Source organism: Trichoderma virens, assembly GCF_000170995.1.
Source record: "Trichoderma virens Gv29-8 chromosome Unknown TRIVIscaffold_92, whole genome shotgun sequence".
Lineage (NCBI taxonomy): Eukaryota > Fungi > Ascomycota > Sordariomycetes > Hypocreales > Hypocreaceae > Trichoderma > Trichoderma virens.
The window spans coordinates 1805513-1821576 of NW_014013657.1; the positions used below are offsets into that span (position 1 = coordinate 1805513).

General features: G+C 51.8%; 6 protein-coding genes across 6 annotated transcripts; 2 read left to right on the forward strand and 4 right to left on the reverse strand.

The window, feature by feature from the left end:
- Nucleotides 1–2103: 2103 nt before the first annotated feature.
- Nucleotides 2104–3628, reverse strand: TRIVIDRAFT_86970 (uncharacterized protein; the record flags this gene model as incomplete). The annotated part of the gene is made up of 3 exons (XM_014094481.1): nucleotides 2104–2416; nucleotides 2475–3370; nucleotides 3436–3628. 3 exons carry the CDS (start codon nucleotides 3626–3628, stop codon nucleotides 2243–2245), a joined length of 1263 nt encoding a protein of 420 aa, XP_013949956.1.
- A 679-nt stretch (nucleotides 3629–4307) lies between these two features.
- TRIVIDRAFT_38275 (uncharacterized protein) lies at nucleotides 4308–5413 on the forward strand (the record flags this gene model as incomplete). The annotated part of the gene is made up of 4 exons (XM_014094482.1): nucleotides 4308–4359; nucleotides 4442–4567; nucleotides 4629–4735; nucleotides 4796–5413. The coding sequence occupies 4 exons, from the start codon at nucleotides 4308–4310 to the stop codon at nucleotides 5411–5413; spliced, it is 903 nt and encodes a 300-aa protein (XP_013949957.1).
- A 1173-nt stretch (nucleotides 5414–6586) lies between these two features.
- On the reverse strand, nucleotides 6587–9165 carry TRIVIDRAFT_113539 (uncharacterized protein; the record flags this gene model as incomplete). The annotated part of the gene is made up of 3 exons (XM_014094483.2): nucleotides 6587–6863; nucleotides 6943–8823; nucleotides 8906–9165. Coding segments are annotated over 3 exons (2418 nt in total), but the record flags the coding sequence as incomplete, so codon positions are not given.
- Nucleotides 9166–9816: 651 nt separating this feature from the next.
- TRIVIDRAFT_56201 (uncharacterized protein) lies at nucleotides 9817–11602 on the reverse strand (the record flags this gene model as incomplete). The annotated part of the gene is made up of 3 exons (XM_014094484.1): nucleotides 9817–9984; nucleotides 10050–10935; nucleotides 10995–11602. The coding sequence occupies 3 exons, from the start codon at nucleotides 11600–11602 to the stop codon at nucleotides 9817–9819; spliced, it is 1662 nt and encodes a 553-aa protein (XP_013949959.1).
- Nucleotides 11603–12009: 407 nt separating this feature from the next.
- TRIVIDRAFT_82505 (uncharacterized protein) lies at nucleotides 12010–13295 on the forward strand (the record flags this gene model as incomplete). Its single annotated transcript, XM_014094485.1, has 4 exons — nucleotides 12010–12065; nucleotides 12146–12591; nucleotides 12671–12893; nucleotides 12969–13295. The coding sequence occupies 4 exons, from the start codon at nucleotides 12035–12037 to the stop codon at nucleotides 12992–12994; spliced, it is 726 nt and encodes a 241-aa protein (XP_013949960.1).
- Nucleotides 13296–13625: 330 nt separating this feature from the next.
- TRIVIDRAFT_124096 (uncharacterized protein) lies at nucleotides 13626–15972 on the reverse strand (the record flags this gene model as incomplete). Its single annotated transcript, XM_014094486.2, has 3 exons — nucleotides 13626–14217; nucleotides 14354–15301; nucleotides 15413–15972. 3 exons carry the CDS (start codon nucleotides 15970–15972, stop codon nucleotides 13626–13628), a joined length of 2100 nt encoding a protein of 699 aa, XP_013949961.1.
- Between the last annotated feature and the right edge of the window lie 92 nt (nucleotides 15973–16064).

Consider the following 16064-nt stretch of genomic DNA (forward strand, 5'->3'; position numbering starts at 1 on the left):
CTCGCCATCAATGCCCTTGTAAAGTACAGCCGGGCAAGATATTATTAACCTCGCTACCTACGTACTACACCTAAGGTACTGCCTTACTGCTCGTAAAGGTGTAGTAGATACCTAGTACCTACAACTGAAAGTACTCATACCGTACCAGCAACATTGGATTGCAATTGATCGCAGTTCATTCGAGCTGCAGCGCACATGCATGCGCGCCCGTGCCCATGCCACCCTCCCGCGCACGGCCATGTATCTATACGCGCAAACACCGTCCGATCCGGCCACGGCCACAGGTACCGCTACAGAACCCCCGGAGCGCCGTGTACAGGTACTTGGTGGCTCGCAGGCTACTTCGGGCGAGTTCAGGGACCCTTGCCATATCATTGGGCGCACTGGCAACAGCCATCGTCTGGGGTGCATTGGGCTCAGCAAATTGAGAGCAGCGACGGGCCCTTTTTTTTCTGGGGACTGCGCCAGTGAACTCAAGTACCGGGTACTTTGGACGGAGCCATTCATTATTTTCAAACATTGGCCGGAGAGGCTAAACCGGCCAATCCTTATTTCCTGCATGCGAGCAAGATGGTGATTTGCTAATGGATTTGCCGTGTATACACACCACTTGGATTTTTTTTACGAGTAGTATTACTGCTAGATTTGTGACCTATCTTTACAGCTGGCCTATTACTGCCCTATGATTCATTATACAGCGTCCAGCAGTAACAGCGGATAGATTACGCAACTCAGCTGCGCCGTCTTCGTGGCAAACCGATATGCCTGCATGCGCGGTCTCGTGTACAGGCTATAAATACACAATTCCAAAGTTCTATGCTCCACACTATTTTTTTTTTTTACATGTCCATAGGTAATTACGCCTGGCAACCGAGTCAGTCCATATGCCAGCAAGGGGTGCAGAGGAAAAGTCCATTGAGCAGACGCTTAAGCTGGAAATAAGCTGGCCCTGTTACTATAATTGAAATTGGCCAGCCTGCCACTAACACCCGAGGAGTGCGCCATTCCGTTAGAACCGTGTACGAAGATGTCATGCAGTTTCCCTTCCTCCACACGTGTGCGAGTACGTGTATTACTCGTTACGCAGCTCCTGGCCCTTGCTTCTGCTGCACATGCACCACCTGCTCTAGCAGCGATATATTAATATCGTTTCCGTGAGGTGAGGTCGGCAGTGCATGCACGATGAGGTCAATTCTGCGACCTGACGCAAGGGGGTTCCATATCTTCATCTCTTTCAATTCCAACGGAGCGCCGACACGCAGCATATGAATTCCAACTGGGTCGCCCGATCAACCGAGTGTGGCCTAAATAAAGAAGAGGAACAAGAAGAAGAGACGGAGAAAAAAAGAGCGGGTTCCGTACATGTGCATTGGCACATGAGCATGTATGTACATAGATGGAGCAGCAGGTTGGCTCAGACTCCGCCACGGCAACGAGTGAAACAGCGGTGGTGCAAATGCCAAAACACAGGGCGCCGCATATGATTCTGAGACGAATGCAGGGCAAAGGTGATGCCAATGCCTTCCTTAGCGCTATGGAGTGCTGCTAATAACAGGTACAGCTCGTAAGACAGCCATTGAGCCCCCAGCTTCCTACATGTACTTAGCAATGGGCATTTACTGCAGTAAGCTGTCATGTCCATCTCTACTAATGGTCACGAGGCCACAGCCGGGTCCCGAGAGTTGTTGGCGCTATGATGTACTTGTACTGCCTCATCTCTTAGATTGGCGGAAGAGCCCGCCCTGGATCTATTTATATCAATATTCCATACTAAGGCCGGCTGATGATAGCTGTATTTGCGGTCGGGTAGTTGCCGTCTATCGATAGTGCTGTACATGGAGGTTTGTCAGCTTCAGAACTAAGGTAGTAGCTCACCGAAAATATTGCTATATTTGCATCTTGCAAGGAACAGCTCTGCATTCGACAAAATTGTCTGAATATATCCCTCATTCATGCTCAAAGCTGTAACAATCTATACAAGGTGCTATATACTAGGAATATCAAACATCAAAACACTCAACAGGTCGATGGTGGAGTCATAAACAGTCGAAAGTGCTCATCACTGTCGTTCAAGTCCAAGATCCATCTATATACTGACAATGGGTCCTTTTCAGAAAAAAAGAGACGGGGGAAAAATACATATATATGCCAGCCAAAACGCCCTGGTCCATACGCCTCAAGAGTCCATGCAAAGCATTCTACAGAGGGACGTTTTTTTATTTGACCATACTCCTACTTACTTTTACATATCCTTAGATCGGAGCTTCTTGAGCCTGGAAGCTCCTTCGAACAATCCGCGATCAACAGCGGCGGCAACGGTCAAGGTGCCACCGACAATCGCGCAGAGACCAGACAGAAAGCCAAGGAATGTCTTAGCCCGCTCCTCACGGTTGATAACCTTCATGGGAGAAATATCCTAGACGCATTATCAGCTTACCAATTCTATATGTATATAGTGCACCATAAACACTTACGTATGAGAAAAAGACACCAGGAATACCATTCCTTGCGTGTAGTCTTTCCGGGTGGCCTTCCTGCGAGTCGTCGCCGCCCATAAGACTTCGCTTGTGGCTAGTGACAGAATACTGGTGTGTCTCGATGCTGCCGTCGTAGCCAGGCGTCCGCTTTTCCCAGCCCAGGGGAAGATAGGACGTGGGAACAATCTTGACAAAGTACATGTAGTTAAAGTTGGGATCCTTTGTCTCCTGATGGGTTGCATCTAGAGGGTTGAGGTGATGGTTGGTCCAAGTATTCTTACCACCCATCCGTTCAATGACAGTGTCGGGAAGCTGGGGTCCAAATCGGAGAGAGTGGATGATGTGGGTGAAGTCGTGCGGCTTGCCCTCGGGGAAGTCCCAGTAGGTTTTAAGATCATGGACATGCATGTTGCCATTGCTAAAGCTTCGGCCAGGAGCAAGGTGGAAGTTTCCAACAACCTTGTTGACCTGCAGCAAACCCTCAATTCGGCAGCCCTCTTCTCTTTGCTGGTCCAGCCGCTCAGCGTAGTGCTCTCTCTCACACTGCTCCACGCCCTCTCCCCTTCCAAAGGCCCATGACATCTGCGCATAAGCTTCTCGAACTTCGTCACAGGTGTTACAGCAGCCAGGCTTTTCGGCGTTAGCGGGAGCAGTTGCTCCGTAGCATCCACCGCAGTAGTCAGGAGCCAAGTGCTCGGCCTTTTCATGCAGCTGGGTAAGCGTGTTGCTCTCAATCTCGCCGCCGCCCTGCGCCGCGGGCCGCAGACGAATCTTGGAGATTCCGTGGGCGACGCCGTGCTGCTGCTCGCCAGAAACATCCATGACGTCCAGCGTCAGCAGTTCGCATGGCATATTGGGGAAGGTCATGTTGAGATGGATATCCATTCGTTCGCCTTCATGATCAGATCACATTAGCCAAACCATGCGCAGGGCACAGATGATAGGCGACTTGACATACCTCTGCCCTTATCCACGACAAGCTCCGGGTGCACCACGATGCGCCGATAATCGGTCCATTCTCCCCACGAGAGAAAGAAGACGACCAGCAGCGACACAATTGTGACGATTCCTCCGCTTGTCGTCCGGATGCGCGCCTCGTCCACCGTCTTTGTAAAGGCATCGAGCCTTGTGAATCGCGACTTAGGAGCCATGGTCAAGTTGGCCAACGAGATGCAGCAGCACTATTCCGTCAAAGCGCAGTCTCGTGGGAGAGCTCGCAGAAACAGAAGGCAAACAAATCAATCTCTCGTCAATTGCATCGACGGCCAGCAACCATGGACGAGGATGGCGCAAGAGCGGCTGACAAGAGCTGGAGGTTGTCAATGTCTTGAGGCCACCTGTCGCAACACCTGAAGCTGACTACTGGTTGTTCAATCCTAGCACAAAACTAACCCCGGGCTCAGGCGCCTAGACTCGCCGCAAGGCCCTGAACTAATGCGGGCTGCAGCGGCCAGTGGGGACCGCCGGCGAATCCTCGGCTGCTGGCCCGTTGCCTATTCCGGCCGCCACAGTGAATGGCCGTATCAAGCGGCTTGGGCTTTCTTGCAGAGCAAAACGCGAAGCTCCCAGCTTCTCGCCATCTCAACATTTTTCTTTTCGTCCGCCAACCACAGATACCCATTTGCACCTCCCTTCGACATTGTCGCGCAGTCGTATTCGGCAATCGAAAGCTTCACACGCTGAAATTCTCATTTTCAAGAAGAAAAAAAAAAAAAGCAAGAAAGCAAGCAGAGAAGCGAGAAGCATTAGTTATCCGGAGCCGCACATAATCTTCAAGACGCTACAGACAAGCCTCGTCGAACCCTTCCCCAAATTCTCAAATCCCCCAAAATGTCGAGTAGGCCTCCTTCAAGGGTCGTGTTTGTGGGAAACATTCCATATGGTCAGTTGCAGATGGGTCAATGGGTTTGGCTAATGCGGCCATCCGAACAAAGCATGTGACTGACAACAAGCTTCAACTCCAGGCCTCTCCGAGGAGCAGATCACCGACATCTTCAGCAGCGCCGGCAAGGTAGAGCGCTTCCGCCTCGTCTACGATTCGGAAACCGGACGGCCAAAGGGATTTGGCTTTGCAGACTATCCCGATACCGGTGCGATATGATCTCGTTAGGCTCTTTCAGCGACGTGCTAGCTAACCATACTCTCTCGCAGACTCGGCTTCCTCAGCTGTCCGCAACCTCAACGAATATGAAATCATGGGCCGAAAGCTTCGAGTCGACTTCTCCAATGAGCAAAAGAGCGGCGATGATGATGGCCAAGTATGTTACGAAACTCTATAGATTCCATCCTTTCGCTAACCCCAGCAGACGCCTGGACAGAACCCGGGTGCCTCGAACGGAGGCGCTGCTTCAAGCTATAGCTCTCAATCCGTACCCCTTCCTCCGCTTCCAGCCGGAAAGGAGATACCGCCAGGATTGACATGCACCGATGCCATTTCAAGGACCCTCAATACCTTGCCGCCGCCCCAATTGCTGGACATCTTGAGCCAGATGAAGACGCTGGCTACGTCGGAACCTCAACGGGCAACAGAACTACTTCAACAGGCTCCTCAGCTGGCTTATGCTGTCTTCCAATCTCTCCTTCTGATGGGACTCGTGTCTCCCGAATCCATCCAGTCCGTCGTTGATCCGAACGCCCCGCCTCCGACCCAACTCCCAACTGCCAATTACCCTTCGGCAGGATACCCCGGCGCTCCTGTCGCGAATCACACGCCCCCCGTTACGGCAATGCCTTATGCGCCTCCCCCAGCGAATAACTCAGCTTATGCTCCTCCGGCAGCGGCACCTGCGGCAGCCCCTACTGCTATGGGACAAGATCCTGATGCTCTGATGCGAGCGGTCATGGAACTTCCCCAAGCGCAGATTGACATGCTCCCAGAGGCAGATAGACAGCAGATTATGGCCCTCAGAGCCACATTTGCAGGTCAACGCCGGTAATTTCGTCGAACGCAGAGCCTTGAGAAAGCCTACATTTAGCATGGCAGACAGCAGTATCTATAGGCCGAATTAAACATAGCTAGTTCCTCAAGCAGAATCTTTGAGGGCGATTCAGGCATATGCCAAGTTATTGCACTTGATAATCACTAACGAACTACTCTCCCACGACTTAGCGCCGGCGCACGCTCTAGAGGGAGATGCGCAATGTGCGTCGATGTTCTCGGGGGTTTGGAGTATTGATTAAATATTAAAGAAGCATAAGAACATAGGGGAGTGAAGAAGGAAGATATACAATTGCCATTTGCGTCGGGTGCTCGCAATATTGGCTTCACATGCAGAAGAAGCAAAAGGTTTTTTTTTTTTTGAACTGAGAAACTACGCAGAATGCTCTGCTGCAATTTAGCCAGCAAAAGTATTGGGATAAAGGCGTCTCGAGGTGTACCAATGTATGGGTATTCGGAACTGAAGAGGAGATGGAGATGGAGGACACTCAGTGGTGTGCCATCAATTGAATCAAATAAAACAACCTAACCAATAATTACTACTCTGGCAATTTTCTTAGATGATTTTTGTTCGTGAGTTTATAATGCAAGCAGCACTCTCTTCGTTCGTGTGAAGAGCAGCTTGCCTGGGTGAGATCCCATCTTGCTACCCTGGACTATCCAATCCTGAATAATATTTGAGCTGCATTATGGTTTCAAAAAGCATGATTGGTTTAAAAATAAAATTGATAATGGAAATGAAAAATAAATAGAAACAGAGCATTTATTGCACCGCCAGTAGAGTAAAATGGGCTCCGGCATAGAATTGTGCATTGGGTGGTATCCAATCATGGGAGATATAGTACAGTGGATATCGCAGCTTCTGAACACTCACAGACGGAGGATGAAACAGCAAAAATGGAATGATTGGTTAGAAAAATAATTCACCTCTATATAGGAACCAATACGAAGTGTAACTAAAATAATGCTGGTATAAGATATGCTAAAGCCTTGATTTTACTGATATAAGCAGGCGGTCCGCTGTGCGCGGGCGCTGATGACTCCCCCTCCCATATCCTGTTCTATGTGGTGATATGCCATTCATTCTGATCCAACAGGATGTCAGTTCAACAAAAATACTAAAGAAAAATGCACGCTTGCAACGCCTAACCCATTCGCTTTTTGACACATGTCAAACGATATTATATACTCGCTTTGCGATCCAATAACACGCCAAGCCGAAGAAGAGAAGACCTGCCGTGATACACACAAACCAGGTGAGATCGCCCTCGATGTCTTGCCCCGGTACCCAGACGTTCATTCCCCACAGACCGGTGATGATGTTCATGGGCAGGACAATGGTACCCAGGACAGTGAGCTTGCCGAGCACGTCGGCGGTCTGCTCTTGTCGTTCGTTCATCCGGATATTGATTTGCGCCAGATAGTTGCCGTGAGATCGAGCCAATATTCTGGAAAAAGAAACGTTAGCTGGCTAGACGAATGGCGAAGATATCAAATAGGGGGGGCTGGGTGTTGGGGACTACGTACTTCTCATAGTGACTAAGGTTGGAAGTCATAGTCACAATGTGATCTTGAATGTCGCCAAGATACAGGCCAATCTCTGATCTGGGGGCAACCTCCCACCTCTCGTTGCAGCGCTTTGCGAATCCCTTGATAACGTCCGCCTTGTTACCTAGTAACCGGTATAGACTCATGACTCGTTTTCGGCAGTCTCCAACACGTCGAAGCATGTCGCCACTTGAGTCTACAATTGTTGTAGAGTCGTCGTGCTTGCTAGATTTTTCATCTTGCAATCGCTTATCTTCAGACGTATGGAGCTGCAGAATGGAGTCGTCGATTTCATCAACTTCGTCCTCAATGTTCTGAATGAGGGGTTGAAAAACGTCGGTAATATCGTCAATGATGGCATATGAGATCCAATCGGAAGAGAGGATCAAGTAGTCCCTCAGCTGTCGTATTCGTCGGCGAACGTTGGCGGGATGTGGCGTGACGGAAAAGTGAAAACTCAGGACTCCCTCCCGGAAGACAATTACATACATGTTGACAGGTTCCAGGAAGTTTTCGCTGTTGATGTCTTGGTCAAATGTGCGGTAGTTGACAAAGTAATAATGACGGAACAGCTCAACCTTTTCACGAGCTTCTTGCAGCATGACGTCTTCCGCCGTTAAGGGATGGATTCCAAATGTCTTTGCAAGAACCTTCATCTCGTCTTCCGTTGGGCACAGTACATCGAGCCACCACACCGGCCTCTCCCCATATCGAACTGGCTTCTCTGCTATTTTTGGTATGTCTGTGTGGTTATCTTTTGGTGCTGCAAGATTCTCAGGCGACTTGTTCCCGCCACGAATTGAGTCGGATCTCGAGCTGGTATTTGTTTCATCTCTCACAGGCGGTGACATGAAGCCCTCCCTTCTAGTGTCAAGGGAAGGCTGCCGCGTTGGGGGCTTTGTATCCGCCTCAAGCTCTGCCGAGTATCGAGGTTTGGATGGCTGCGATAGGATATCCTCAGAGTCGCTCTCTTCATCCGAGGAGAGGACGCGGGGTTCGGGAATGAAGAGCCCTTGGAAATCGCTTCCCTGCTGAACAAGCTCTGAAATCGTCTGACTGTGAATCGTGCTCTGGAATTCTTCGTTGAAATAGGTAAATCTATAGGGCGCCTCTTCGTCGGTTTGGAACCAGCCCTTGCGCACCGGGCGCAGACGGCCGTTGATGAGTTGAGGCTCCGTAATCGTCTTAACTCGTCGCTCATCGCTGCGGTCCTCCTTCTCGTATCGCATCCAGTCTTCCAGAACAGACAGATCTGGCCATCGGCCACGACGGCGGCGCGTTCTATACCGTCTCTCGTATCGAGAAGCGGTCTCATCGTCGCCAATATCAGACATGCCGGGTCCAGGGAAGCAAACGTCGCCGGAAGGTTCTGGCGCCAGCCTTCTTTCGTTGTCACCATGATCCTCCTCGACGTCGAAAAGCGCCTCATCACCGCTTCCCATGGTGAGTTCATCTCGTATCATGACATCGCCAAAGTTCAAATCCATGCCATCGGACGGACCAAAGGTAGGAGAGCCGGGGATAGACGGCGGGTGATTGACATCGTACTTGTCCTTTGTGCTGAAGGCGGTCCTCAGCCTCGCCCTAGAAGACGCACTGGATGCCCTCCGACTTCGATTTCGGCCCAGTCGCGCATCGCTTGTGCCGTAGCTGGGGATGCCACCCTGCGATCCCGGGCGCCGTGCCGGCTCAGTAAGTAGCGGCGAAGACTCATCCCAACGGCCAGAAGGGCTTTCGTCGCCGCTCTGGGCCGTCTGCATGGACCGGAGGCGGGTGCTGCTGATGGACGAGAAGGGATTCTGAAAGGAGCCGGGCCCAGCTATCGTCGACGACCGGCGCACACGCATGGGTTGCTGTTCTCTGCAGGAAGAGACAAGAGGTTACAAGTCAAGCCAGCCAAGAAAGGGGGATGGGCATGTAGCTCGTGATCACGAGGTCTTACCTGTGATCCAGTAGCGCTTCGCTGTCGATGCTCGTGCCGCTGAGGCTGGCCTGCGCCACCTGGTAGAATCCATTTCCCGACGACTCGCCCATCTCATGGTCGTGCAGCATGGCAAAGCTCTTGCGTCTGGTCCGCTTCTTCTTGCCGCCGCGATGGCCCTTTCTCTTCTTCGGCGGCCGCTGCGGCGGCGATGGTTCAGCGAGAGCTGACGATGCAGCTGCTGAGGGCCCGGGGCCCAGGGGCGTGAAGCGATTGCTGCTCGACATCTTGGGCAGCTTCTTCAGGGCATGCAAGGCACCATGATCCGCTGCGTAGCCTGCGCGAGGGTCTGACGACAGCAGTAATGATAGCAATAGTAGATTGATGGCATGAATAGGGGGCTACAAGTCGTCAAACTGCTGTGTCCAGGGTTGTTGTGCCCTGGCGAGGAATCGTTGATGAGTAGACAAGCACATAGTGATGTCAGCACAGCTGAGCCCTGCCTGACTTTTTACGGGCACCTCAGTTAATTAGCGGCTGGGGAGCTTAGCGGGGAACTCCGTTAGCGCTTGGGCACACAATTGTGCACGTTTGTGTTTGCCTGCTGGAGGTACTCGTACATACTTGGCCCCAGATAAGGTTTTGAGCTCAGCAAGGAATGGAGTCTCTTTGTCTTTTTGTTTCTCCGCTCGGCGATCCGTGGATCCCCTTGCTGTGTCATCTGTACGAGTTACGGTACTTGCAATAATAGGCTGCATATAAACACTGAACACAACGTTCTATACGACTAAGTAAATCTTGAATACTGAAAGGCCCCTTTCCCTTTTTCCAATACCGGGCCAATGATTAATCTCCGATGCTAGTATGCACATGTCAAGTGACAGATGTGCTGGTTCAAACGCACGCACTACTTCACATCACCCCTGGTCTCCTTATGCAGCCGCCACACCCTTTGCTGGCCCTCCAAAGTCCCACAGCTTCACCAAAAGGCTGTCTGGATTGGTGGCAGGCTCGTCTTGGGGCAAGAAGACCCTCTTAGGGATCTGGAATTCCACCACCGGGGCTTTCTTAATATCCTTTGCCATCTCTGCGTCCAGCAACTGTGGAATATGTTAGTGCATGTGTCACCCACCGACTGATGGAAGCATAACCGGATTGTACTTACACTGGCATATGAGTGGTCGAGAAAGTCTTCCATGTTGTATGACTGCTTGGTGAACTGCTCAGAGATGATCTTGGCAATCGTCGCAACGTTGGGGTGATAGTGTGACTGCAGCTGGACAATCTCCCACAGGCAGCTGTCGATGGCGCCGGTGTCCATAGGATCCGCCTCTGTGGGGTTGAATGGATCATCTGCGCCATTGTTCTGAATGTGCTTCTTCAGCTCCGGATCCTGAACATGTCGATGAATCATGAATGTGCACGTCGGGTGGCGCCTCAGGAGGTTGTACATCCAAGGAATAACCGTCGCGATGGCGCTTGGTGGGGCGTTTAATGAGAGGCGTGAAAGTCTCTTGATGAAGCTGGCAACCAGAGCAGCAGGAAGATGCGTTGAGCCAAGGAAAGTATCCAAGAGGCGGAAGAAGCGTGAGCGGTGCTTGGAGTGTAGGATGTCTTTGTCGAGAAGAGAATAAAGCTTGGTATAGAATGACGGGTAGTCTAGGTTTCGCTCCTGGATGAGGTAGAAGACGCCGGACAGGGCCAGCAGAGACATGGAGCCTCCCGTGTTGTAACAGCTTGTCAGGAAGTCGGATAGAAGCTCTGGTTTTGTGAACCATGGGGCAATATTTGTGGATATGACACTGAGTATGCGTTTCCGCTCCTCTTTGGTCTGCACAATGCTCAGAATGGCTAGCCAAGCATCTTGTCCTTGCCGCTTGTGCTGGATAGCTGATCTTAAATTGTGAGACTTCTTCTTAGGGCGCGGAACAAAGAAATCTTCGAGCTCCTCAGCAGAATGGGGAACGCCGTCCAAAGCTGACAGCAATGCGTAGACTTGGTCAAATAAGTTTTCCGGAATGTCATCCTTGTCCAGTCGGCTTAGAATTGCCCTGCACACTGGTAAGCATCGTAATGTAGAAAATAAGTTTTTACCACTGGAGACACTTACTTTACTGATTTAAAGGTGTAGTATCGAATGTCGTCAAACTCTTCGACGTAGGTCTCGAGGAATGCCTTTCTCACATCCTCGTTATCTGAGTTGATCAAAACTGCAACAATGTTCTCCAGAAAAGCCTGTGGAAATGTGTATTCTTCCTTGTCGTAGAGATGCTCTCCCTCTGCCTTCAAAGTCCTCATGCAGAGAGTCAGCGCAGTCACAGCAAGGTCTTCATCCCCTAGCATGTTCTGCAGCAGCGTCTTGTACTGTGAAAACTGATCCTTCAGCCAGCCAACGACCACGGAATCCTTCTCCGACAAGCCCTTCTTCGCGATGAGGGAGCCTTGAGCAAGTAATCGCAAGAAAATTCGGCATAGAGTGACTGCCGCAAGCGTTGACTCGTCCTCTCCGTCCTCGTAGCGGCTGGCGATGCTTAGCAGAGTTGCAATGTCGTTGTAGTTTTTCTTGGACTCCAGGATGCCCTGTTCCATGAGGAGGATCTTTGCATTTGGGTCTTCGGCCTCCTCATTTGATGATCGCCGCCTCTTGGCGACTTTGGTGACTTTGTCTCCTGTAGAAGCTCTTTTGCGCTTCGCGCTGTCTTTAGAGCCTGCAGGCATGATGAGACGTGGAAGAAGAAAAGAAGACTCTGGATAGGCTGAATAGTCCAACAACGGTGTATGCGAGAAATTCAGACAACGAATCACTTTCTAAAACTGTGAGAAAACTGCCGTAATTAGCTTGGCCAGAGTTCTCTGTCAATCGTGCTCTTGATATGAGAGACACAAGAAATTCTTATCTCATGAAAAGATAATTTCAAGATTTCAAGGAAGCCTTGCCTTTTTGGGCCAATGAGCGGCGGACCCTTTCCGCGCCAAAGTTCCCGAAGCCGGCAGAAACTCGGCTACACCCCAATCGATTGCTCAACCACCAAAACTTGGCCGTCACGTGACGCAAACGTGTTACCGAACTAGCGCGATAAAACCTCAAACCTCACTCCCAGCTTCCGATCAACGACAAGGCCGAGATACCCCGTCCGAAACGTTCTCACAATGGCGTCCCGCTTGGTACGAAGCGCTGTCGGTATGTGTGGCAGAGACGGAAACTCGCAGGCGGCAGCTCAATTGGTGCGCCGAGGCTGACAATGAGAGCAATAAACACAGGCGCTCCCCTCCTCCGAACCTCCATCTCCCGATCAGCCCCGGCTATTTCTGCCGCCGCTGTGCGATACTCCAGCAACGTGCCCGCCGAGGAACCCAAGAAGAAGGCCCAGAGCATCATCGACGCCCTGCCTGGCAGCAGCCTCGTCAGCAAGACTGCCTTCCTCAGCGGTGCCGCCGGTCTCAGCGTCTATGCCCTCAGCAATGAGTACTACGTCATGAACGAGGAGACCGTTGTGGCCGTTTGCTTGCTGGCTGTGTGGACTGGTCTGCTCAAGTACGGAGGCCCTGCCTACAAGGAGTGGGCCGAGGCTCAGAACGAGAAGATCAAGAACATCCTCAACAGCGCCCGCGCTGACCACACCGAGGCTGTCAAGACCCGCATTGAGGATGTCAAGCAGATGAGCGGCGTTGTCGACATCACCAAGGCCCTCTTTGAGGTCTCCAAGGTAAATTGCGATTGAAACGAGTCTGGTGAAGAGCCCATGTTATGCGACCAAGATATTGATGTCTCTTCTCGTTGTTTAGGAGACTGCCAAGCTTGAGGCTCAGGCTTTCGAGCTCGAGCAGCAGACCGCCCTGGCTGCCGAGGCCAAGACCGTCCTCGACTCTTGGGTCCGCTACGAGGGCCAGGTCAAGCAGCGCCAGCAGAAGGAGCTCGCTGCCTCCGTCATCGCCAAGGTCCAGAAGGAGCTCGAGAACCCCAAGGTCCTGCAGCAGATTCTGCAGCAGAGCGTAGCCGATGTGGAGAGTACGTCAACACCTACTACCCGCTATTCATGTTTCTTTCTTTATTATGGAGTTGCTAACATTCTAATTTGCACAGAGATTGTTTCTGGCAAGGCCCAATAGATGACGAAAACTACTAGAGTCTAGATTCAAGGTCCCCGCAAACTTTCCTTTGTCACGAAGCAAACCCCCCTGTGCATATACTCGCACCTGTGCATTAGCAAATCAATCAAGACACTAGTCGATATATATTTCGTCACCAAGATGATTTTGACTGAGATGATGAGTGCATGCTGTCCTAGTTGTTAGGCGATAGAGAAGGAGGGGGGAATTGCGGGTGTAATTATATATACTCTGTATTTTTTTCACGCTTGGGAGAATAGGGGTTGGCAGTCCTGAGAAAATAAAAAAAAGCTTTCCACACATGCATAGAATTACCTCAATGACTGAACCAAGTGCTGCGTTGTATTCGTCTGGATGAAGTTTGTGAAAAAGTCTTGAATTTCATGTTATTCAAATTGATACTACTAACCCTAGTATTCATATACCTACCTATCTACCTACTAACCCAGGTGCCCTACCTACCCAGCCCAACAACATATACCCAACCCAAGAGTATAAAACCATGTGCACATTATAAACATAAGTTGGCAATATATAATAAATACAGCGGTTGGACAAACTCTTTCATCCTACCCGAAAGTACCAGTACTCGTGAAACAAGTGAATCCACCAAAATAAAACACCATCCTCATTAGTAAATCGGCCTCGGCTCAGTCCACTTCTTGCCCTCTACTGCTGTAGCTGGCTTCGATTCAGGTGAATCAGCAACCAGATCTCGCGTCCACCGGCCGCTCATCCGCCTTCTCCGGGCTCCCTCGCCCCTAATAGGACCGATCCACTCCCAGGCTCGGCCAACCTCGCCACTTCGGCCCTCTCTTTGGCCTGTGCGAACGTTGCTGTTCTGCTCAACGACCTTCCTCACCCTCTGCCAGATCCTCTCGCGCTCGGCTACTTTATGGACAGAGCGAAGCACGTCGTCTCTCAAGTTGGGCAAAAACAACCAGGAATCATCCAAATCTTCCTCGCCCAGCTCCTTCTGGTTGGCCAGTCTTTCCAGGACGAGGTCAACGAGAGCCGGGACCTGCGCCGAATCCACCAAGTGTTGGCGGTATCGAGCTCGCAGGTAGAAGATGGCCAGCACAACGGACATTAAAAATCCAATTGGGAGTCGATATCTTGCCAGTCCGAGGCGGACGGAGCGCTTGAGCGCACAGGTGATCGGAAGGCGAGCGAGAGAGCTGGACGATAGCTTGCGGATTGAAACATCGGGGGAACCGGGCGATCTGTGGGATCAGGAGCGGATCTGATTAGCTGTTGTGTCAGAAAAAAAAGAGATTGAAATTTGGGGGAATGAATGGGGGAGTTGAAGTCGCAGCTTCAGGGGCCCCCATTGAGAAAAGGAAGGATTTAAAAACTTACGTGGTAGTTGCAATCTCCACAATCACCTCTTCGCGAGTGGTAATTTCACCAATGGCAGCAACCCAGAGATCTTCAAACTCATCGCTGTTCAGCCTCTTGTTGCGTTTCCTGCTCACGGTTGACTTGAGCTCCTCCTCGGCGATGGCAGGGGAGTCGACCTTGGCGCCGGACTCATCAACCAATTCACCGCATTCGTACTTGGCGCGGCGTTGCCTTAATTCTTCAATGGCCCTGTCAGCAACTGCTTGGACTCGGCGTGCCTTTTCTCCGTCCGGCTCACAGGTCGGGGGAAATGGGACAAGGCCACCAAAAGACAGGGGGTGAGGCTTGAGAACAAAGTCGCTGTGGCAGCGAACAGAAAAGTCCTCGTAGCAGTAAGCATGTGAAGGGCACGGCTCGCACTGAGGCTCCACGAATGGGATGAGGGCGTCAGGCACTGGAATGTCATCGGGGATGATTTGTGTTGCAGGCCGGCCAAGTCCGCAGTAGCCAACGGCAATCTTTTCCTGTCGATACCAGGCCAAATAGACGCCGAGCAGAGAGATGAACAGCACAAAAAATGGCGTCCTGAGGTTTGTCCGGCGGGCAGGCTTTGACTGTCTCCTAGGAACAATTGTGGCCTCTCCCCTCCTGGCTGCCTCCTCTAGCTCCAGCTGCGCATCGGGAGTGAATTCTTCCCCGGCGTCCACTGAGAAATCTGGTGACTGATGTCTCACCTTACGAGCAGACAGTTCAGATGGTCGCACAGCAGCGGACGGCCGTTCAATGGACAGAGGCTCGATGAACTCTTCTGGGCGCCGTCGGATCAACTTTTCGCTCCTAGCGATTTCGTCGCCCAGTCGTCTCCGGCTTGGCGTCCTGAATGCGGGAGAGCCCCTCTGGAACGGATTATCGTCGGTAAAGACGCTTTCTTCTTCCTCGTATGGAGCGGCAGATCGAGGTGCAGCACTTTGGGGCGCATTGAAGTAGGGAGTGACGTAGGGAGTACTCTTCTCGGTGAATGGAGTAGCGGTAGTAGTGTACGGAGTGTTCGCGTTGGGGGTAGGCGCATAGTGAGACGCAATGGGCGTCTCTTCCTCCACCTCGGGCTCGTCCTTGATTTTTGGCGTTGCGGCTCTCCGGGAACCAGAGCGGCGCGTTGCTTTGGGCGCTTCGTGCTGCGGCGCCTCTGCCTCATCCTCATCGTAGTGAGATGATGACTGGCGACTCATGGATCGGCTGGCGGATCGCGAGGCTCGCTTCGTCTGGCTCTTAAGCGGCGTCGGTGCTGCCTCGTTCTCCTCCCTCTTGATCCTGCTCGAAGCCTTTCGAGGCGACGCCGATCGACGCGGCTTAGCCACTGGCGTTGGCTGTTCCAACTCATAGTCGTCCCATTTGCCGTTGTCCTCGGGGCTGCCAGCATTGACGATGCCCATGCTTGACCGCTTCGCGCGAGCGCGTTGAGCGCGCAGCTTCGGGACTTGCGGCAGGATATATTGCTCGACGAGCTCGATCAGCTGAGGCTTTTTGGCAGTGGCAGGATACTCGACGTTGTGCGTAACAAGAATCGAGCGCAGTCGCGGCACGGTGACGCTGCGCGGGTCGAAGCCGTCTTGGAGATAGTCGTCTGCGTCCGCCATGGTTGCAGATCCTCCTCTCCCAACAGGTTGGCAATTGGATTTTTATTTTTATTTCCTTGCAAATGCAAAGAGCAGGCAGTATCTCTGTCCCG